Raw genomic sequence first — 23186 nt, forward strand, 5'->3', positions numbered from 1 at the left:
GATGCACTGGGTCCAAACCAAGTAACGAAAAAAAAAAAAGAAAAGAATAATGTGTTTCAACTCCATTTATGGTAGGAATGGGGTACACCTTGGAGAAAGTTCCTGCTTGTTCACAACAAGATATGTACATTATTATTAATTGTAGATTCTGATAGAGGTAGTGAAAATGAAGATGTAAGTTTTTTATCCAAGTTCCTGGACCTGTGAGTTCCAAACAGTTTTAGAACACTCACATTTAGAATTCCTGAACAAAATGGTTAATTATCTCCAAACAGGAGACTTACAGACTCCGCATCCATCCAGGTAAATGTGTTGTTCACCCTAAAACATGGGCTAGGTTTCTGGAGTAGTGAGCTGTGGGGTTGCAGGGATGCAGGGCTGCCTCTCAGGTGCCCAGCAGGGGGCAGCATATGAGCAGGAGCATGGGGCTCATTTTGCAATAGCACTTAGGCCCCGTTTTAAAAGTCTGAGGCGCCTGTGGCTCAAGGAGTAGGGCGCTGGTCCCATATGCCAGAGGTGGCGGGTTCAAACCCAGCCCTGGCCAAAAAAACCAAAAAAAAAATAAATAAATAATACTTTAAAAAAAAAAAAAGTCTGAGGTTAGTCTGGTTACAAACAAATAAACACATACACGCAAAACTATAACAAACATTCTTTATTTATTTATTTTTTTTTTTTTGTGGTTTTTTGGCCGGGGCTGGGTTTAAAACTGCCACCTCCGGCATATGGGACTGGCGCCCTACGCCTTGAGCCACAGGCGCTGCCCTATAACAAACATTCTGTCTGCTTGTATGGGGGCCTGCTCACTCGCAGGTGTGCTGAATGGGCCCACAAGGACAGAGATCTGACTGAGGGTCCCCTGGAGATGTCCTTTGCTCAGCTGGGGGTAGAGGGCAGGTTTGGCTGAGCTCCCAGGGTCTGAGGCAAGCAAGTGGGTCCCAGTTAAGTTCTTACAGGAGACATTTGCCCTGTCCCTGGGCGCCTGGGAGTCGAGGCACATGCCCGGGGTTGGAGGGAACTGGAGTATAACATCACCTGAGGACGTGGCAGAGAGCCTTGATCCCCTTCCTACACAGCCAAGGCCAGGCTGTGGCAGGTTGTCTTCCTCTTGGGTGCACCAGCTGGCCATGCCTCTCCTGTTCCCTCTCCCTCCCCACCCCAGCCCTCCAGCCTTCGACCCAGCCTTGGAGCTTCTGGCAGAGAGGCACTGAGGTAGGTGGGGTTCTAGTATGGGATCTTTTATAGGGCTATCCTCTCTGAGGTAGGTATTGGCTGGTCCCCAGTCCTGGCTCCTAGAAGTACTTTTCTTTTTTTTTGAGACAGAGTCTCACTTTGTCATCCTTGGTAGAGTGCCGTGGCATCTTAGCTCACATCAACCTCAAACTCGTGCTCAAGCGATTCTCTTGCCTCAGCCTGCCAAGTAGCTGGGACTACAGGCACCTGTCACAATGACTGGCTAGTTTTCAGAGACAGCATCTTCACTCTTGCTCAGGCCGGTCTCAAACTTGTGAGCTCACCTAGAAGAACTTTCTTTTTTTTTTTTTTTGAGACAGAATCTCACTATGTCACCCTCAGTAGAGTGCTATAGCATCACAGCTCATAGCAACCTCTAACTCCTGAGCTTAAGTGATTCTCTTGCCTCAGCCTCCTGGTAGCTGGGACTACAGGTGCCTGCCACAATGCTCAGCTATTTTTTGTTGCAGTTGTCATTGTTATTTAGCTGGCCTGGCTGTGTTCAAATCCGCCAGCCTCGGTGTATGTGGCTGGCGCTGTAACCCCTGTGCTACGGGCGCCGAGCCAGAAGAACTTTCTAAGCAGAAGTCCTACCTGCGGCTGTTCTGAGACCTGAGGTTTCTGTACCTGCTTTCGGCTCCTACCTCTGCCCTACCCCTCTTTAGGTGGGGCTGTGATGCTGTGGGGCCTATGGGAGCTGTGGGGGCTGTGGGGTTGCAGAACTGCAGGGATGCAGGGCTGCCTCTCAGGCTGCCATTTTGGGACAGCAGCTCACCTGGAAGTGGTCCCTGGGGGCAGAGTCTGAAGTGGGATCACGTGAGCCCCCTTCAGTGGGATCAAGTGGGGCCAGCAGTGCAGATGGCATCAAGCTGTGCTCCTTTCTTGTTACCTATGGAACCCAGGGTCCCAAAATGCTTGGCATCTCTCCCAGCCGGATTCATATGAGGGGCAGGAAGATACAACCTGGATAGGGCAGTGGCCCCTTTTTGTGTGAGGAGATCAGAGGGTGCAAAAAGGGGGGAAAGCACCCGCCCCCTTCCTGTGGGCGGGGCAGCCTCTCCCTCACACCTGTTTGGACATTCTCCTGGGAAGATACCTTGCTACCTGCCCCTCAGCATCCCCAGCCTGGTCAGGAAGTCCTCCTGTGTGCCTTACTCTTTGGATTTGGAAACTTCACAGTTCCGGGGGTGGGGTGGGAGTGACATCCTAGGCCCAGATCATCTTCCATCAGTGTGGCCTGGCCTTTGCCCGGGGAGGAGAGGTTCAGAAATGAAGGCTCAGTGATGAGACCACAGGCACTTGCTTTATTGTTCCGGCACAGGGGACACTGGCAGGCCATTGAGGGATCTGCTTGTGCCTCAATGTGGGCCTGGAGCAAACCTCTGGAAGTTCTTGTCAACCCTAGGGCTGGTGTGGGCCAAAGCTCCCCTGGGTGGCAGTGGGCTCATGGTGGGCACCTGAACCACACCCCTCAGCTCCAGGGGCATCCCTAGTGCTTCCCGTGTATGTTGGTTCTGCCAACCAGTCAAAGAGAGGGGGGCATGTGTGATTTCATGCCTGGCAACCCCTCCCAGAAGGCCCAGGCTGCCTGAGACAGTTGGAAGTAACCATGGATGCTCCTCAACTTACGATGGGGCTGCATCTAGATAAATCCACTGTAAGTTGGAAATATCGTAAGTAGAAAGTATGCTTTTTACTTATGGTATTTCTGATTTATAATAGATTTATCAAACAAACATAACCCCATGTTAAGTCTGAGGAATGTACTGAATGCATATTATTTTCATACCATTGTAAAGTTGAAAAAAGGTTAAGTTGAACCATCATAAGTCAGGGACTGTCTGGAGTAAGCTGGGACCTAAATTGCATGAACTTTACTTTCTAGAGAAGGAGTGAGATTGTGGTGACCCAGAGGGGGCCCTTCCTGCAGCTGGAACTGGGAGAAGTAGACACATTCAAGTTTCCAAGGGCAAGGGCTTTTCCGAACACCGTCGGAATTGGGCTCAGTTTTGTCCCGGGGTGAATCTGCCCCTGCTGCATGTCACCCTGGGGGTGGCCAGACAGAGCGTGTACTGAGGATAGGTAGAGCCTGGCAGAGTAAAAGCTGCTAAGTAGCAACCCCTTGGAGGGCTCCACAGACAATTTGGGGAGGAGCTCTCTTTCCTCTTCTTTGCTGGACTGTTGGGGTAAAGATGGGAGAATAAATACAGGGGGCTTCTGGGAAAGAACATGATTGCAAGGAGTCAGGCCTGTAGAGAATGTGGATGTCTGAGGGAGCTTAAGGGGTTTGTCATTGGCCTGGCACAGGGCTCTGAGCTTTTGGTAAGCAAAGCCCTCAGCTATCAGCTGTCCCAGAAATGAAGTCAGGCTGTCTGTGTTGTAGTACTGATTCCTCTGGGGATAAGGTTTATGGGGGGGAGGGGTGTGTGTGTGAGTATGTCTGATTAACTGTGTGTGTGTGTGTGTGTAAGCACAAGGGCTTAAGTGTGGATGAGGGTGAACTAGAGTGTGTTTTATTCTTGCCCAAACACTTGCTTTTCTGGGGCCCTGAGTGAGGAGCTGGACCACCAGGTGGCAGAAATGTATGAGGGGCAGCAGCCTGGATGGAGTCCTCTGAACCTCCAGCTGCCAGCTAACAAACAAGTGGCACAGGGGACAGGTAGTGTTTTTCTTCCTTGATCTTTAAGGTGAGCCCGATGTGGGCGACCAGCTGGGACATCCAGACTAGGCAAAGGCGGGAGCTGATCCTGAACATGGATCATGCCAAGGCCATGGGCTTGGAGCTGGGGCTGAGGTACACTGAAGGACCGGCCGGGGCCGTGGAGGGCATGGGCTCCAGCTCCATGAAGTCCGAGTAGAGGGTGGTGAGGTGCAAGTCACCCAGTGCCCCGGAGCCCCCACTGCCTGGGGGTGCCAAGTCACCTGCCCCACTGCCCGTCTCTGCCAGACAGGGCCCAGGGGGGAAGCAGTGGGGGGTTGGTGGGGGTGGCGGCATTGAAGATGACGTCGTTGGGGATGAGGTCACCAGTACCAGAGGGTCGAGGGCCAAGCTGTCATCCTTCAGTTGTTCCCACAGGTTTCCTAGTTGGGAAGGGAAGGAGAGTAGGGAAGGAGAGAACAGGCATCAGTGGAGGCAACCTTGGACCCTCTCTGCCCTCCTTCCCAGGACCCTCACATGTTGCAGACATCAGGAGTGGGGTGATAGGAGTGGGAACAAACCCTAGCACTAGCTGTGTGAACCCAGGCAGTTGTGAATCTCTCTGAGCCTCAGTTTCTTCCTACCATGTAGCACAGTTCGAAAACCATGGATCCAGATGACTTCTGTGGCTCTTTTGGCAGGGGGCACTGGGGATTTGAGAACTGCCCAGTAGAAGGGTTGATGCAAGTGCTGTTCACGGGGGGTTACCCTAGGGCCCCCCCCAGGAACTCTTCAGCCTGGCTCCTGACCAGTCTCCCCAGGAAAGTGGATCTGCCACCTAGAGTGAGGATCTGCCCACAATGCACTGCTGGACCCGGTGAGGAGGATAGGCATGGCTCCCTGGGCCTCCTCAGCAGCAGGGCCTGAGGATGGGAGCAGAGCCCGGAAGCACACTTGACTCTGGGGAGCAAACAGTACCTCCACCTGGTCCCTCTCTGTGCCATGTGGCCTGGAGCTCCTACCCTGGGTGTCAGTCAGGGACAAGGTCTGGAGGCAGTAGACTTGGCTAAACCCTGGATTGGATTTAGCTGCCTAAGTTTCAATCCTAACTCTCTCTCTTTCTAGCTAGGTGACCATGAGTGTGTTACTAAGCCACTGTGTGCTTTTGTAAGGTGGGGTTAATCATAATAATCCCTCCTATCCTCTAGGACCAGATGAGTTATGTGTGACATAACTAGCATGATGCCTGAAACTTAGTAGGGACTCAAGTAACATTTACTGCGTCCCGCATGTCTGCAGATCCTCCTGAGGCTGTGTGTGCTTTTCTACTAATAGCTTCCCAAGACCTGGGCTGTCCCCTCATCAGATTGGGTGCACTCTGAGGGTAGGCTGCCTCCACCTGCTTGTGCACGCAGAGGGTCAGAGGCCTGGGCCATCCTCCCACAGACCTCCAGTGGTCAGTACCCGTGCGTGGGCGTGCACTGGAATTTAGATGGCCACATGTAGATATGGAGTAGGCAAGATGGTGTGGAATGGATAGAACCTCTCCCAGGACTTCTATCTCCAAATCTCTCCAGGACTTGCCCAGATCTGAGGCCTTATATTCCTCTAACATTCCTCTAGAGGGAAGGGTCTCTTTCTTTTTGCTTTAAAAGATGAACTCTGATGCTTCTGGAATGTTCCAGAATGAACTGTTGATCACTTACAGTCAAATATAGACTAGAACACTGAGTCCTTTCTGGTCTATCCAGAGCTAAGAGCATTTTGATGATGGGGTCAGTTGGAACATGTTTGGGGCACCAGGAAGAAGGAGATGGGGAAAGACATTCCTCTTTGCCCCATGCTCTGGATGACAAGGAGCGAGTGGGAAGCTCGACACCCTCTGCCAGCTCTGTCTGCTCTGATTCAGTTGACCCAAACCCCAACAGCTTGCAGGCTGCAGCCTAGAGACTCAGAGAGGATGGGCCACACTGCCAGGTACACCTCTCCAATCCCGTCCCACCTCCTCTTTCCTATCCCCAGCTCACCCTGGAAGTCAAAGTCGGTGAGAGAGGGGTTGATAGCATCCAGGTCAGTTCCGAGGTCTCCATCTGGCAGTAGGGTGTCATGCATGGTCCTTGCTGGGGAAGGTTCAGCCAGCAGCTTAGCACTGTGGCTGGGTGGAGTGTGGGCAGGCAGAGGCGAGTCCTGGGGGGTGCTTGGCTGGGCCCGCAGCTCAAGGTGCCCATCTGGCTGTGGGAACAATGGCTGCGGGGGTCCAGGAGGGGCCAGGCCTGGTGAGAGGTGTGGGTACGTCTGCCCGTAGCAGGAGGGTGCGTGCCCCCCCAATAGGTCCTGCAGGGGGTTCTTGCCAGGGATGGGCCCTGGAGCTGGATGGAGTGAGTGCAGTGGCTGGGATAGCCCAGATGGGGGTGCCAGAGGCCGGATAGGGCCTGAGCCTGCCAGCCCAGGGGGTGGACAGCCCAGCAGTGGGGAGCCCAGCTTCTCCCTCTTGTCTCCAATGAGGCTGTCCAGCTCTTCTGAAAGACCCAAGGGAAAAGAAACACTGTGAGACCTCTCTCCTCCACAGCTGGCCCAGCCTTGGAACCCTTGCTTTCTTCTCACCAATTCTTTCTCTCCTTTTGGCTCCTGGGTGCCCCAGGCCCTCTCTCGTGTGGCCCAATCTCACCTGGCTTGGCCATGCTTTTGCGCACAGCAATGGGATCTTTCCTCTTCCACTTCTGCAGCTCCTCCTGCATCTTGTCAATCTTGGCTGGATTGAGGGCCCACAGGCAGCCCTTCCGAGAGGAGCTTCCTGATTTGTTCTCTACCTTCTCAAAGCACTTGTTGAGGGATAGGTTGTGGCGGACGGAATTCTTCCAGCCATCGGGTGCTGTCTGTCAGAGCAGAGCAAGGCAAGAATTCAGGCTGAGGCCAGGCAACTAGGGTTGGCTCTGGGTCTGGGCTCTAGAACACTCCTTTGTCCTTGCTGGGCCCAGGCCTGGTACTTTTTGGTTGGTGGGGGGAGGGATGAGCAGGAACCTCGGCCACAAGTTATATTCATCTAAAATCTGCCTTCTTCCTACCCCGAGTCCTGGCAAAGGCATTTGGAAAGGGAGGGCTGCTGGTTGCTGCAGAGGCCTTCTGGCCTCATCCCCATCTGAAATTGGACCACTCCCCACCAGGTCTTTAGGCCTGGACTTGGCCTCAGTGGAAAGGGAACTCACTGCTCCGAGGTCTCCCTTGCTAGCTCCAGAGAGGGAGTCAGGAGGAGGCTATGGAATGCTCCTCTCCTGGGTCTGTCTCATCCCCTCTGGGGCAAACTTGGGAGAAAAGAGAGATGGGTGAGGCTGGCAAGTGTGTGGGTGTGTGGGCATGGCGTGGACAGGTTTGTGTGTCCATCTGGGTTGTGATGTGCAGGGGACAGTGTGTGTGAGCATGTGCCTATGTCCCTTAATGTTCCTTCTGGTGGGAGTGCTGTCTCCTGGGAGTGAGTCTGTGAATTCCTGAGTGCGAGGAAGGCTATGTGTGAGAAAGTCTGGGTACCCATGTGGATCTCCATGATTGTATGAGAGTGTGGGTGTAAGTGTTCACATGAGTGTTCCCCGGGGGGCGTGTCCTGGTGAGTAGGCCAGCCTTTAGGTAGGGGGTGCTCGTGCCAACAGAATAAACACCCATTAGGAGGCCCGGTCATGCCACCAGTGCAGTAATTGTGCCCAGGGAGGGTTGTAAAAACCATTAGTCTGACTCAGTTGGGTGAGAGGCAGTGGCGGGGGTGCCAGTGGGGCCCCCTGCCTGCCCACCTCTAGCTCTGTTTCAGTCTCTGGGACAGCCCTAAGCCCAGCGTGGGCTGACTGTAGGGAGGCCAGATGCTCAGGCTGGTGGGGTTCCCTTGCCCTCATTCCCTGGCCCCTCTCCCTTTTGGCCCCAAGTTCCTGAGGGGTGGCCACTCCCTCCTCCCCGGCTCACTTGCCCCGGGGAGCAGCCAAGCTGAATCACGCCCAGCAGAACTAGGCCCTGATGCCAGCGTCATTCCAAGTTGCTGGCAGGAGCTACTGCAGCCTTTCTTGGGGGCAGCTGGTCTGGGGCAGGGGGCTGATTGAGATAACCCCCAAAGTTCCCAGGGTCACTAGGGAGAATACTTGAGCCACCAGGCCAGTCAACTGCAGATTTACCTTTGACTCCCATGACAGCCTCCACTAGAAGTCAGGGTTATGTCGCCCCTTGGGTAGAATTAATGGGTACTGGGGCATTTTATGGCCTCATAAATCTGTGACTTTGGGAAGCCAGGGCAGCCCCCACCCCAGTCACTTCCTGTTTGAAAGAGGTATGGTCAGCACTAACAATTATGTCCAGCAGTTGGACACTTCCCCAGTCCCATATGCCTGACTCATAGGGCTATAGGACGCCCACATCAGCTGCCTTGGGCATGCGTACTGCCCACCCAGGGTCCACTCTGTCCTTGCCCAGAAAAACAACTGTCAAATGGAGAATGAGAGATAGAGGGGGCAGGAGGACTTTGAACTAATTCCTTAGGTGGATCAGAGGGGAACTGTCACAATTGGAAAGAATCTATGTGCCAACTGGCTTAAACATGACCATTTTACAGACTGGGACGCTAAAGTCCAGAGAAGAAAGGGCCTAGCTCTAGATTACACAAGGAGGCCCAGGGCCCAAACTACAACTCTGTCCCCTAGCTAAAGGCCCTGCCCAGATCACCCCATGGAGCATGCCTCACCATCTAGTGAGATGCTTCCTCTCTGAAATCAAATGTAAACTCAGGAGTAAGGGAGTGATGCAACTGGCTAAGAACAACAACCAGAACCCTTAAAAAAAGCTGTTAGACCTCTTCACTCCTCAGCCCCATAAAACAAGGATTACATGGCTCCCAGAAAAATAATTAAGCCAGGAAGATGAGATGCAGGGAGGAGCTGGGGGCCAGCCAAGAATTGGCAGAGAGGGAAGACTGAGAAGAGCAGGGCCCGGCCCAAATGAAGCCCTGGAAGACCCTTCAAAAGCTGCAAGGGTTAGGGACAGTTCAGCCCCCTAACCTGCTGGGGTTTGGCAGCAGCCCTGGATACAGCCTTGATGCTTCTTGAATCCCAGGGACAACTCTTTTTTCTCCTCTGCTCCTTTTCAGAACCTCTAGTGGATCAATGTACTTTTCTATTTCTAACCAGACAACTCTGGCCATCTTTCCCACTTGCCATTTGATGGCAGCTCAGCCAAGTACAAACTTGTTTGAACATGGGCCTCAGATTATCCCTAGGCAGCACAACTGGGTAGATAGTAGGGCTGGGAATCACCCACTGGCAGGTGGATGTGAGTTCTGGATTACCAGGGTCTCAGTTCCTGTCCTCTGCTAGGTGTAGGTCTTGGAGGAGGCATAAGCTCCTATCTCCTGACACTACTCCAGGGAAAGAGGTCTATGCTGGAGTGTCTGTTGGACATGCAGCCAGGGGAAGTGGGTGGTGCATGAAGTCACAACAACTCAAATCTAACTGGTTCCACTTACTGTGTGACCTTGTGCAGATGGACCACTCTCTCTGATGTATTTGCCCATCTTTGGAGAAGAGCACCTGTCTTGCCTCTAGGAAGGGAGTTGGGTAGAGTCTCTAGAAGCCCCTTTGGTTGATGACAGGAACTAAAATCTAGTTGCTAGATTCTTTCCAAGGGGTTGGGGGAGGGTCAGGTGAGCCAGCCAGTTCCCTGGGACACTCAAAAACCATGAAGCCCACATCCCACTTTCTGGCAGAACTTTGGCTGAGCCTGCTGCCCACAGAGGCAGATCCTAATCTCACATTGGAAGGCAATGGGTTCTTTGGTCCCAGCGTCCTGGTCACTCTAGCTGACCAGCTCCTACCTGAATTACCCCAGCTCCACAGCATCCTGGGGGTAGTAATGGGGACAGTCTCTCATTTCATCCCCAATTTTCTCTCCCCACTTGGAGAAGGTGAATGCTTGCTGAGGCCTAGCAGGACTGACACATCCACCTTCCCCCAGCAGGTCTGACTGTAGCCTGCTGTGTGACCTTGGATGAGCAGTTTGGGCTCTCCCCACATGGCCCCTTCTCTGGGAACAAGGGAAACAAGTGTGGGGTGGGAGACGAATCCTGTCTTGGCTTTCATTCTGATTTTTCTCCCACTTCTGGGCTGAATCCTCTGGTTTCAGAGAGGCTTGGCTTGTGGAGGACTTGGGGGTAGCAGAGTGGGGATGGATCTGAGGCTTACCTTGAAGTAAGGAAAATGCTCCGTCATAAAATTATAGATCTCGCTCACAGGAAGGCTCCCAGTTTTACTGTTCTTAAGGGCCATGAAGATGAGGATGCTGAAGACAGAGAAAGTCCCTGAGAGTCTGAACCTCTGACTGGTCTTGAGCCCACCCAGAACCCCCACCCCTGGTGAGAGGCTCTATGACGTTGGAGCTGAAAGGTTGAAGGCGGAGGGGATGAGAAAGTGACCACTGAAGTCCACACTGAAGTCAGGAATTACAGACACATGAGAGTCTTGTGGAAGGTGAGAAACCTAGATGGTTACCCTGACTTAGCCATCTATACTAGCTGTGTGACCTTGGGTAAATGCCTTAACCTCTCTGAGCCTCAGTTACTTCAACATTGAAGTGCAGAAAGTAATAGAGGCCTCAGAGTAGTGAGCATTAAAGGTGATGCCTAGCACATAGTCAGTCCTCAGCCAACTGTATAAATGTTTAGACAGGGAACTAAGGTTTCTTGAACCCCTAAAATGAGCCAGGCATGGTACCTACATTCTCTTACCTAGTACTTCCAACAGCCTGAATTGCTGTCCCCCAATTGCTAACTTTTTTTTTTTTTTTTTGTGCAGTTTTTGGCTGGGGCTGGGTTTGAACCCACCACCTCCGGTATATGGGGCCGGTGCCCTACTCCTTGAGCCACAGGCACCACCCTACCTGACTTTACTTTTAAAGCAGAATAAAAAGGAATAAATAACGGCTTAGAGATTAAGCAATTTACCTGAGGTTTCACAACTAGTAAATTCCAGAGTCTGGTCTGGAACCCAGTTCTGCTGGACCCCAAGGCCTGGACGTACTCCCTTCTGTGCATTATGCTGCCTTTCACAACCCCCTTTTCTGTGCTCCTGACTAACTTTCTCTTCTTTCCCTGAGCTGATGACCTGACTCCATGTGGGGCCTTGCATACATTAGATCAAGTGTCATTGGCTGGATGAATGAAAGAGCGGATGGAAGGGTCTCCTGGACAGACTGGATCTGCTGGCCCTTAAACCCCCAGCCCCAGAGAAGTCCCATCAGGACTGGCAGATGGTACATAACAGTCACATCTACAGGCCTCATTCCTCATTTACTTCTAGGAAAACTTTTGAGGTGGGGCTTCTCTTTGTATCTGGGGGAGGAGGGGGGAAGATAGGGAGCATCCCCCCTAAACTCAGCCCCAGGCCCTGGGCCCCTGGAGGTAAGAGCTCAGCAGGCTCACCCCAGGGCACCAGCATCTGCTGAGTTGAGCCACAGACATAATTCCCCAGGGTTAGACTGTGGATAGCTCTGCCATGGGGGTGGCGGAGCCCATTACCAGGGAGAGAATCTGGCTTTGGCTCCTTTGACAAAAAGCCAGAGGTGGTCCAGTCTGTCCCCCTTGTTCTGTGCAGGAATCCTCTCTTCAGCACCCTCTGGGAGCCCATTGGGTATGACTTTCATCCCCTACTCTTACCCTCATATCCAGAGGATTCTATGCCTCAGTTTCCCCAGGGGCCCTCTCACCTCACCTCCTTCTAGCCCAGGCGTGCTGGGAAATGTACCTGTAGGAGTAGATGGGTTTTGGGAAGAGAGGCTGGTGCCCATCGGTGCTGGCCTGGGGTGCGATCCGCTGGTAAGGATAGTGTGAAGTGCCCAGGTATGGTACAGGGTAGCTGCCACCACCTGATGAGTACTGTAGAGGTCAAAGGGGCAGAGTGATTGCAGTGGTTCCCAGCTTTTCCAAGGGCACCCTCCTTCCCTTCATGCACATACATCCAAAGAAGGAACTGAGGCCAGATTCTTCCCTTTCTGGTCATGGGCTCCACCACCCCCATGGCAGAGCTATTCGAGGGGGCAGCCAATGGTGAGGGTATTGGAAGGCCTGTGAGGAGATCCACATTCTGGAATTGAGGATCTCAGAGTCCTCAAAGCCTCCTTCCTCCAGCTCCTTCCCCTCAGTCCTTTAGGTGCCCTGGTTGCCATGGTGATAGAGGGAGCTGCCTGGAGTGGAGAGGATGAAGGGATGAGGGGAAGCCCTCAGCCCCTACACCCTTCCAGGCAGGTGCTCCAGGCTTCCCTTGCATCTCCCAGGGAGGCTGGGCTGGAAGTGGATGTCCAACCTGGGTGTTTGCTGGGCACTGCCACCTTTTATGAGTTTCAATGGCTCTTTGAAAGGGCTGGTCATGGTGGTGGGCAGGTGGGGGTAGGAGGTGGTTTTATGGCACAGGGAGTGGTTGTGGTGCCAGGGATAGAGTTTTATGGGGGTAAGGGGTTGGAGACTCTGACACCCCCAGCTGCTCCAGGCTGAAGTGCTCTTTTCAGGTCACCCAAGAGACACTTAGAGCCTGAGTCACCCTCTCTCCAGGCTTTATAAAGCCCTGGGTGCGGCCATCTTGTTCAAGAGGGTGTGTGGATGGCAGAGGGCATCAAAGCAGGGCCAGGCATGGTGAGGCCATTTAAGGTCTAGTAGCCCTTTATCCTGCTGTGGCTCAGTCTCTGATGGGCAGGATGCTACAGGGATATCCCCGGCCTTGGTTCAGACCATGAGCCTCAGCATAGCTTAGGCTATTCCAGCGAGGGTGCTCAGGGCAGGAAGGATGTCCCTTCATACGTTTCCTTTGCTTCCCTCCATCTCTTTCTTTTCCCCACAAAGCAGGCGTTCTGACCCCCCCTCCTCCTCTGCCTGCCTCCCAGTCTTGGCCAAGATCAGGGCCAGTGCCAAAGAGCCAGGAGTAGAACCTGCTCCACAGGCAGGGCCTGTCTCAGTGCCAGGCTGCAGGTGGATGGAGCTGGGCGCTGGGCAGTCACTTGCTCTGTCTTGCCCGGTGACTCCTGGGAGCTGCCTGGCTGCTCTGGGGCTCTTTTCTTTCTCTTTTAAAAATCCTCCATCCCGTGCCAGTGTGGGATGACTATCTGGCATCCTGTGCATTTGGGAGGAGCTGAAGCAGGGATGGGGCAAAGGGCCAAAGATGATGGGAACTTGGAGCCCTCTAGGTGGGAAGGCCCCACCCTCACCCTCTCTAGGCTTTAGGGGAGTTTGAGGCTAAGGTCACCTAGCAAGATGGTAGCTGACTTAGAAGGGAGCTTTTGTTCCCTGCCCCACTTGGCCTTGTGTGTCACCCCACACACTCCTCTTGTCTCTGTCCCTCTCCTCCCTCCCCTTTTTGTTCATACCATGGCCCTGCCTGAATTTCAGCCTTACTCGCATATCTGAGACTTCTCAGGCCCTACCAGGGACTCAGACAAGCCCACCTCTAGAGAAGGGCAATGGCTCAGTAGCCACTGCCCCCACCTCAGGGTGGTCTGGCCTTGAGGTTCAGGACTCTGTTGCCCTCGCCTGCCCATGAAGGTGCACACACATGATATCCTGCAACCCTGGGGAAGCATGCCCACGTGCCTTAGACCCACCTGGTGGAAGGGGGGCTGGGAGGGGCAATACATGTGCTGCAAGGGGGGCTGGTAGCAGTACATCCCAGGGCCACTCTCCAGAGTTGGGGGCTTGACCTTGACTTCCGACCCCTGTTGGAAGAGAAAACAGATGACCATATTGGGCCTTATTTCTCTCCCTTTCTCTTTACCATGTCCTGAATCTTACACAAAAGCAACACCCACCCACGCTGCTTCTCTCAAAGCTTACTTCTGGAGAACAACAGAGAAAAGAGAAAGGCTCGGATTTTCCCAAGAACACTCAGCAATTTAGCAGTAGAGCTGAGCCTGGAACTGATAGCATTCCTACCCTTACCTCACTGCAGGTGAGAGGTTGAGGCTGGGCTGTCCCAAGAAGTGTGGGAGACTTGTCAGTTGTGGCACTGAGGCTAGGGTAGGGCCAGAGATCTTCTGGAATGGCACAAGAGTGCAGGGCTTGACCCCACTCACCTGGCTTGGGGCCTCCTTACCGGTTCAAGGGCCCCAGACTCTCAGAGCGGGTCCACAAAGGACTCTTGGAAAAGACCACAGCTCCAGGATTTTCACTAAGGAGCCATGGTGAGGGGAGCACAGGTAGCACCCACTACATGGGTCTGAGTCCCTGCTATTTCCTTTTCTGTAAAGCCACAGAAGGCTCCAGCAGGCTATCTGGATGGGGCTGGTGAGTCCTCTCAGCTTTTCTCCTGGCCATCCCCAACTCAGAGTCTTTGATCCTTGCTACAGGGAATCTGCCAGAGTCCTGCGTATGCCCTGGTGCTGGGCATAGATACCTACCAGTGGTGATGACCAGACTCTGGCGTCCCGTGTGAGGCCCACATGGAGTCCCCAGGACCTAGCACAGAACTCTCTTGTCTCTCCTGAGTAGGGACAGGAGCATATTCAAGGTGAACATGGAAGGTGAATAAACTCAGGAGGAGGTGGCAGGCTCTTCCTGGGGTTGCCAGGGGCCTTGGGAAACCAGCATCTGGACCCACAGGGGCAAATAAGCTGTGACCTCTTTCTGGGCGTGCCCTGGGGTTGCTGATGCAGAGATTGCCATAATCACAGAATCTTAGGCCTGGAAGGGCCAAGAGCCCTCATGTCCAACCCCTTCATTTGGCAGGTGCTGGACTTGAGCCCAAAGAGGGGAAGTGATGTGCCCAAGGTCACCCGGCAAGTCGACCAGATAGCTTTGTGTCCCTGATGCTCTTCCCCACTGTGTGTGAAGGGTGAGGGTGTGGATTTAATCCCAGCCTCCCCTTTACAGGCTCACAGACACCTTGGGCAAGTCATTTGGCCTCTGTGAACCTCTGTTTCCTCATTTGCAAAATGGGATAGTGAAACCTCTCTAGCAGGGGTGTCTAACTCAAGGGCCATTGGCCTCATATGGATTATAAGAAAATACTTATCTGGGGGGGTGGATATTATCAAAATTGTATTTATGGACCTCTTTTTTTTTTCTTTTTGCTCATGAGCTTTTTGTTTATTCGTTTGTTTGTTTTTAGCCTTCTCTCTTTTTTTAATAGCTATGTACATTAATGCTGCTCATTAGCTTTTGTTAGAGTTTGTGTATTTAATGTATGGCCCAAGACAACTCTTCTTCCAATGTGATGCAGAGAAGCCAAACTGTTGGACACCCCATTGAATGGATTAATTGGGGTACTTGAAAGCACCTAGCAGAATGGTCAGGAGGTGCTACTGAGTGGACCTTTGGGGGCAGTAGCTGAGATGATGGTTTCCTCACTATGGGCTGCTATCGTGCTCAAGGGGCCTCAGAGGAAGCTGTCAAAGGGATTCAGAATCAGAATAAGGTCCTGTCTTGGCCACACCCAAATGCCTTCTCTTTCTTCAAGCCTGAGAAATAGGCTTTTGTTGGTGGTGGTTCAGGGCTGGAGGGAACCTGTTTGAAAGTGAGAGGTGAGAAGGGCTGGTGGACATCTGGGCTAGGCACAGCCTGGGCTGGGCACACTCCATCAGTGCCTTGGGGACCTCCACACCAGACTGGAGAGTGGGGCAGAAAAGTCCATTAGCTTTCCTCTTGCCAAAGCAACAATCCCATTGTTGGTAGGTACTGTTAACCTCACTTTTCCAATGAGGTTCAGAGAGGTTAAGTGAGCCAAGGTCATGCTGCTTGGAGGTCCAGCTGTGGAAGGACAGCCTAACCTTCCAAGGTGCTTTCAAGGTACTTCTATAAATACACCCAGGCCCCACTCTGGGCAAAGAACGGGGCCATGAAAGGCCTCTCAAGGAGACTTAAGTCCTCTCTCAACTTTGTACACTGAGGCTGGAGAGGGAAAAATCATGGCTCCTCCCCAAACCCTTTCTCTTGGCCTCTGGAATGTGTTTTTCTTCTGACATTTGCATATGGCCATGCAGGTCTAGCTGGGGATTCTTGACACTTAAACAAACAAGGAGAAGTCACACACTGGAATCCTGACTCAGGAGCCTCTGGGAAGCTGCCAGCTTCCTTAGTCTGACCTGCCTCCCCCTCCATGCTGGGCCAGGCTGGCATCCCCTCCCCAGCTGACCTGGGGGCCCCAACTCTCTGAGCTTGCTGCTCCATGGTGCATACTAATCTTGAGTGGCAAGGCTTGAAAAGGGAAGGTTGAGTTTGGTCTCAGAGGACTCTTTCTAGGCTGTCAGGAACCTGGCAGGCAGGAGGTGGATGCCCACTGGCTGCTGGTACTCACCAAGACTTGGGGGCTGTGCTCCAGGCTGGGGTAGGGGAGTCCGTTGCACCAGGCCTCTGCTGAAAAACCAGGCAGGTAGGCCTCGGCCTCCCCCACATCCACAGGGATCTCCTCAAAGGCCTCCAGAGCCCCTGGTGTCTTAAAGGAGTGTCCATCGAGGGCCAGAGCAGTCTGGGCCTCAGGGAAGACGTCCTCATGGAAATGCTGCTTGTATGGGTGGAAGGGCACGTGGCTGCCCTTGAGGAAGCGCCCGGGGCTGCTTGCTGAGCTCTCCTCAAAGCCAAAGCCAGGATACTTGTCTGAGGGTGAAAGTCGGAAGGGGCCCGGGCCAGGGCATGCTGAGCAGTGACCCTGGACTTGCTCAGGGCCTGGTGACGCAATGCTGGGGCTGTGTGGAGGCAGTGAGGGTGCCCTCTCTGGAGGGCCATCAGGCACAAAGGATGGGCAGCTGAAGCCAGCATGCTTCTGGGGAGACAAAGGGCAGAGAACCTGTGAGTGGAGGTTGGACCAGGTCTTGGGGACCTGCCAGGACCCTACTGAGTGCTTGAGTAAAGGAGTCTGCGGCTGAGCTGTCAGCTCTGAGCCACCAAATGGTGGAGAAGGTATAGCTTGCCCTTGGGAGCCCCAGTGTGATGAGGGCATAGTGCCCTTAACCTGGGGCACCCCAAATCTGACCCCTACCACAGCCCTGCCCTGGGAAAGCCCCAGACTAAAGAGATGAACACTCCGGACCTCGGGTCATTGAGTACTTGTTTCCTGGTGGAAGGGATAAGAGAGACCCTGGGAGGTCCCTGGGGCTGGGGGTGACTGGTCCACCTACTGTCTGTGTTTGCCTCAGCCCAGGCCTAAATGCCAAGTACTTACGCTCTGTGGGGCAGGGGAGCCTGGGAGGCCCGGTGCTTGCATGAGGTCCCCTTGGCGCTCCCCCTCCAGTCTGGTGGGGCTGGGCAGTGTGACGTCAGACTGTGGTGGGAGTAGCGACACCATCACCCAGTCCTGGCCTCGAAGAAAGCCGTCTGCAGTGAGAGTGAGGACCAGCGTCTAGGGGTGACCAATCCCAGGCCCACCACCTCCACTCCCACACTGTCACTGTGCTGGGACCCTCCTCTAGCCAGTCACCTGATGAGAGTCATAGAGATAGAGACAGAGGCAGAGAGAAAGAAGGAAACAGATAGTGGGAAAGACAGAGGGGGGCCAGCAGTGGAGACAGAGCACAGTGAGCCAGGTAGGAGCCCTCTGAAGAGGCTTGGCTGTTCTTGAGCTCTGTGGCTGCAGAGACTGAATCAGTGAGACTCTGGTTCTCAGCGAGACCTGCCTCTGGCTCCTCAAGATCTGTCTCCTGAGTGTACAGTGAAGGGCCAGGTGAGGTGGCTTCAGCAGGCAGTCTCCATGCAGTGGCTAGGCAAGTCAGTGGTCCTGAGGGGAGGCGGATCTGAGGGGTGAGTGAGGCCCAGGTTTGGGGTAGGAGCAACGCCCACAATGCAGGTGACCCAGCCCTGCGCATAGGCTGGTCCTGTGGTGCAATCCTCAGGTCCTTAGCTTGGCTGGTGTGACCTCAGTGTGCAACTGGGGACTCAAAGGGTCCTGGTTGTCTGGTGGCCCCATGAGTTTGGCAGGGACTAGGGATGCCAGCAGCCCACACTGGAGCATCTGGCAAGTGCTCTGTTTTTACCAACATCTTCCAAACTCTATCTCTTCCTTTTTTTTTTTTTTTTTTGAGACAGAGTCTCATTATGTCACCCTCAGTAGAGAACTATGGCATCACAGCTCACAGCAACCTCAAACTCTTGGGTTTAAGCAATTCTCTTGCCTCAGCCTCCCAAGTAGCTGTGACTTCAGGCGCCCACCACAATGCCCGGCTATTTTTTTGTTGCAGTTGTCATTGTTGTTTGGCAGGCCCGGGCCAGGTTCGAACCTGCCAGCCTTGGTGTACATGGCCGGCACCCTACCCACTGAGCTATGGGTGCTGCCTCTATCTCTTTCTTACTTGTGACTTTGTGAAGGCCATTGCCCCTTTCTGAGCTTTACTTTCCTCATGAAAAACTAGGGGCTTAGCCGGGCACAGTGGCTCACGCCTGTAATCCTAGCACTCTGGGAGCCGAGGCAGGTGGATTGCTTGAGCTCACAAGTTCAAGACTGACCTGAGCAAGAGCGAGATCCCCATCTCTAAAAAGTAGCTGGTCTGTGTGGTGCCTGTGGCTCAGTGAGTAGAGCACTAGCCCCATATACTGAGGGTAGCAGGTTCGAACCTGGCCCCAGCAAAAAATAGCCATTGTTGTGGTAGGCGCCTGTAGTCCCAGCTACTCAGAAGGCTGAGGCAAGAGAATCATCTAAGCCCAGGAGTTGGACGTTGCTGTGAGCTGTGACATCATGGCACTCTACCGAGGGCGACAAAGTGACACTCTATGTCTAAAAAAAAATAGCTGGTCACTGTGGTTGGCTCCTGTAGTCCCAGCTACTCAGGAGGCTGAGACAAGAGGATTGCTTGAGCCCAAGAGTTTGAGGTTGCTGTGAGGTATGATGCAAAGTGAGACTGTCTCAAAAACAAACAAACAAACTAGGAACTTGGACCAGATGATATCTGAGGGCTTTTTCTGCTCAGACCTTCTGGAATCACAAGAGAACTCTGTCCCCTGCACAGTGGAGTGCTTAAGAGGACTTTAGGGCTCAAAGTCGGGCTCAGTCCTTCCCCACCGGCTGTGTCAGCAAAGTCTCTGCCCTTCAGCACCACCGTCTACAGAATAGGGAGAGTGAGGGACCTGACCCCACCCCACCCCACCCCCCGCCGGGTGTGAGCATCAGATGAAATCAGGCACTGGGAGTATTTAGCACATGCCTGGTGTGTTAGTGTTCAGTAAATGGCAGCTCTCATTTGGAATATCATTATTCGTGTTATTCTCACTGTTCCTAGCCTCAGCCCTTTGCCTTCCTTCACCACCTGCAAAGAGCTTGAATTTATTCCTCTTTGCCCAAGTGGTCTGATAAAAGCTACCATTTGCCAAGGGTAAGCTCTGTGTTGGCCACTGTGTAAATTTGCATGATTTTCTCACTGGTTTATCAGCAAAGCTGTGCTCCACTTTCCAGATGAGGAAACTGAGGCTCAGCGAGGTTATGTGACTTGTCTCACAGATAGTTGTTGGCAGAATCAGGATTCAAACTTAGGTATGTTTGCAGAGTCTGCACTCCATATTTGGTGGGGTCAGAGTCAGGGTGCAATAAGCTGGGGGGCTAGGCAGCAAGAAAAGCCTGAGATTTACACTGACCCCTTCTACCTAAGACCCCCTAGAGTCAGAGCAGGGAAGCTGCACCATTCCTAGGCCATGCTTTTCTAGGAGCTCTAGGAGGGAGGGATGGCCTTCTTGGCTCTGTGGTGCCCAGCCTGGGTTGGCACATCTTTGCAGAATAAACCATCAATACACCTCATATGACAGAGGATTAGAGGAGTAAGGAGAGGACGTTGTTCAAAGTCCCACAGTGATCAGCAGCAGGGTGCTGGTAGTGGAGATCCAGGTGGAGGGCTGGTGTGAGGCTCCCCCGCCCCTTCAAGAGTCCTCACCGCCCTTCTCAATGTCCCGGTGCCTGCTCACTCGGCAAAGCTAAATGTGGCGTGACCAGGGAAGCGCCGAGCTGGCCGTAACTGGACACCACAAGGGAGCAGGCATGGGGCCCGAGGTGTGGGGCAGCCCATCTCTGGCTCTGCATGACTGCCCGGGCCTGGCCCCTGCTCCCTGGACAGCGTGGGCCTGCCTGCCACACCTTGCCCCGGTGCAGAACTGCCTTCCAGGGAGGAGGTGCAGTGGGCTTCGTGCCTTCCCAAGATGTTTTCCAGCTCCTCCAGAAGAAGGGCTGGAGGCCCTTCCTCTCTCAGATCTCAGGATTTGTAATCTGACAGGGTGGTGGCCACTCCTCTATCTGGAGGCAGGGTAGCATGGTGGTTAAGAGCAAGGGTCTGGATCTGGGTCAACCTGAGTTTGAGCCCCAGTGTTGTCACTTTCTGGCTGTGTGATTTTGAACAAACAGTGTCATTCTCTCTATCTCACTTCCACATCTGACAAATGGGCACATGGACCCACCTCACAGGATCATCATGAGGTTTCAGTAAAAAGGTACATAAGGTGCAGTCATATAAGAAATACTCAAGGACCCATGTTATACATCTGGTCTCAACAGGCCAAATGAGGTGGGGCTCAAGGGCCCCAAGCTCCACAGTTGCCCTGGTGGTCTCACTGCTCCAGCCTCCCAGCCATGGGGAGACTGGCTGATGACCCATCCCCCAGGTGGCAGCTGTCTTTGCCAGCCTTCCCTGCAGTCTGGCCTCAGGGGTCTCCAACCTCAGCCCTGCTCCTTCATAGAAGTGAATCTGAGGAGGCCTCCCTGAGCCCCAGCTCTCACCTGCACCTCTTCTTGAGGTCTGGCCTGCCCATCCTTGCACCAGGACATTATCTATAGCCTTGGCTAAGTCCCCACATGTCCAAGCCCTTGTCTGAGACTTCAGTTCATAGCAATGACTTTCATAGCCACCACCCCGTCTCCTCGAAGCCCACAGGGATAGAATTAGAACCAGAGAAGTTACAGAGTTCAGAGGCTCACCCCTTAATTTGCATTGAGGATTCAGAAGTCCCTGAGTGGTCCTCAGTTGAAGATTTAGTCTAGGCAGATTTTGTAAGTGATGACTCCTGATTCAATGACCACAATGCCCCCTTGAGTGGCTCAGCTAAATCTCTGTTCTACAAATGAGACCCAGAGAAATGGTAAAGTTTCTTTTCTAAAACCACACAGTCCAGGAAAGACAAGGTCTTCCACCAGTTGCATTCAAAGGGGCCTCCTGCCTCAGGGACTGTGTCAGGTCAGTGTCCATGTGGGGCTCCTGTCCAGCACCCGGAAGGGCTCACTGTGGAGTGAGGTGTGAGGCTGCCTTGGCCCTGACCCTTCCCTGGAGTAGCTGGCAGAGCTCCTGAATCTGAATGATCTGGAGTTAGGAATAGGTTTGAATCCCAGTAACTGTGGACATGGGTTGAGCAAGCTGCTTAACTTCCTTCCCTGGGCCTCAGTTTCCTTGTTTGTAAAATAGGGCTTATAATACATACCTCTCTGGAGGATTAGATGAAATATTGCTTGTAAATAGCTTAACACATAGTATGTACTCAATAAATGATAGCTATTATTAATAATTAGCAGTGGGACAGAGTTAATTTAAGGCATGAGCTCTGGGGGTGGGGCCAGGGAGAACAGAGGGAGCTCCTCTTTCCTGCCCTTTCCACCTCCTGCCTCAATCTCCCTGACATCACCCCCAACCCCCACATTGGCAGAAGCTAAACTCTTTTCTTGACTCTCTGGCCTCAGAGGTCATTTCCACCATTCTCCTGTGATATAGCCAATACCTATAGAAACTCCCAGCGATTGATTGATGCAAAGGGGTCGGTGACTCTGTTGCTTTGGATCCCTCAGGAGGCCTCCCAGATGGCCTGTGTCTGGGGTGGGCATCTGCATTCAGAAGGACTCTTTCACAGAAGGCAAACCTTTATCCCTGCTGCTTTAGTGTCAGGGAGCATGATGGGATAGGTGCGCAGATATCAGCGCACCAATCTGGGAGGCCCAGCCAGCTCCCCTCCCTGCTCAGATCCCAGGAGCCACCCTCAATTGCTCTCACAACCCACCCCTCAGCACAGGCTACCACAACACACAACCTGCCCTCTTCCTGGGCTGAAGGCCAGGGCTGCCAACGGTAGACTGTGCCCTGGAGCCCTTCAACAGTAAGGGCGACCATCATCACAGTTTCACAGCCACAGAGCACTCCGCAGCTCCCTCTGCCTTTTTGCATCTAGTATCTCATTCATCCTCACTTTGCCCAGAGCCATGGGCAGCGTGTGCTAGAGACAGTTGAAATGGGCCTGTGAGAGCCAATTGTGCCCATCTATTCCCAATTCTGCATCCAATGAAATCAGCCCAAATTGGCCGTGGTAGGAGCCCTTGCCCATGGAAATAAACAAACAAGAGCATTTCATTCTTTCTTTTCCTTCCATCTGTCTTTCCTTCCTTCCTCCATCCCTCCCCACCTCCCTCCCCCACTTCCTTCCCTTCCTTTTGGTTTCTTTCTTTCTTTCTTTTTTTTTTTGAGACAGAATCTTGATCTGTCACCTGGGCTAGAGTGCCATGGCCTCAGCCTAACTCATAGCAACCTCAAATTCCTGGGCTCAAGCCATCCTTCTGCCTCAGCCTCCTGAGTAGCTGGGACATGTGCCCGCCATAATGCTTGGCTAATTTTTCTATTTTTAGTAGATGTGGGGTCTTGCCTTGCTCAGGCTGGTCTTGAACTCCAGAGCTAAATGATCTTGCCTTGGCCTCTCAGAGTGCTAGGTTACAGACGTGAGCTACTGAGCTAGGCTTCCTTTTTGTTTTTTAAGAGATGGAGTCTTGCTCCATCACCCCAGGTAGAGTGCCATGGCACTGTCGCACTGCACCTCACATTCTTGGGCTCAAGGAATCCTTTTGACTCAGCCTCCTGAGTAGCACGGACTACATTTACATGCCACCATGCCCAACTAATGATTTTTTTTTTTTCCTTTTTTCATTTCAAGAGTCAGAGTCTCACTTTATCACCCTCTGTAGAGTGCGGTGGCGTCACAGCTCACAGCAACCTCCAACTCCTGGGCTTAGGCAATTCTCTTGCCTCAGCCTCCCGAGGAGTAGCTGGGACTACAGACGGCCACCACAGCGCCCAACTATTTTTTTTTGTTGTTGTTGTTGCAGTTTGGCCGGGGCCTGGTTTGAACCCACCACCCTCAGTATATGGGCTGGTGCCCTACTCCCTGAGCCACAGGCACTGCTTCCCAGCTAATGTCTTTTAATTCTTTGTAGAGATGAGGTCTTGCTATGTTGCCTAGGCTGACCTCAAACTCCCAGTCTTAACTGATCCTCCTTCCTCAACCTCCCAAAGCACTGGGATTACATGTGTGAGCCACCGTGCCTGACCTTTTTCTTTTTGAAAGCCGATTGGTGAACATTTACCAGCACAA

At 53.1% G+C, this 23186-nt stretch overlaps 1 protein-coding gene across 2 annotated transcripts in view; it reads right to left on the reverse strand.

Annotated features, from left to right (window-relative positions):
• Positions 1 to 2531: 2531 nt before the first annotated feature.
• The window catches only part of FOXN1 (forkhead box N1), a 29852-nt gene continuing 9197 nt past the window's right edge, over positions 2532 to 23186 (reverse strand). Inside the window, exons 1-9 of one of the 2 annotated variants that reach the window (XM_053568273.1) lie at positions 20761 to 20841; positions 17035 to 17166; positions 16171 to 16635; positions 13484 to 13594; positions 11638 to 11768; positions 10081 to 10177; positions 6540 to 6747; positions 5899 to 6390; positions 2532 to 4314 (exon numbers count right to left, since the gene is read on the reverse strand). In XM_053568273.1, the coding sequence (XP_053424248.1) occupies positions 3992 to 4314; positions 5899 to 6390; positions 6540 to 6747; positions 10081 to 10177; positions 11638 to 11768; positions 13484 to 13594; positions 16171 to 16635; positions 17035 to 17157 (1950 nt within the window). In that variant the 5' untranslated portion in view covers positions 17158 to 17166; positions 20761 to 20841 and the 3' untranslated portion in view covers positions 2532 to 3991. Of the gene's footprint in view, positions 4315 to 5898; positions 6391 to 6539; positions 6748 to 10080; positions 10178 to 11637; positions 11769 to 13483; positions 13595 to 16170; positions 16636 to 17034; positions 17187 to 20760; positions 20842 to 23186 lie in introns of those variants that run through there. The other variant, XM_053568272.1, reaches the window with a different exon arrangement.

This window comes from Nycticebus coucang, chromosome 18 (genome assembly GCF_027406575.1).
Source record: "Nycticebus coucang isolate mNycCou1 chromosome 18, mNycCou1.pri, whole genome shotgun sequence".
Classification (NCBI taxonomy): Eukaryota; Metazoa; Chordata; class Mammalia; order Primates; family Lorisidae; genus Nycticebus; species Nycticebus coucang.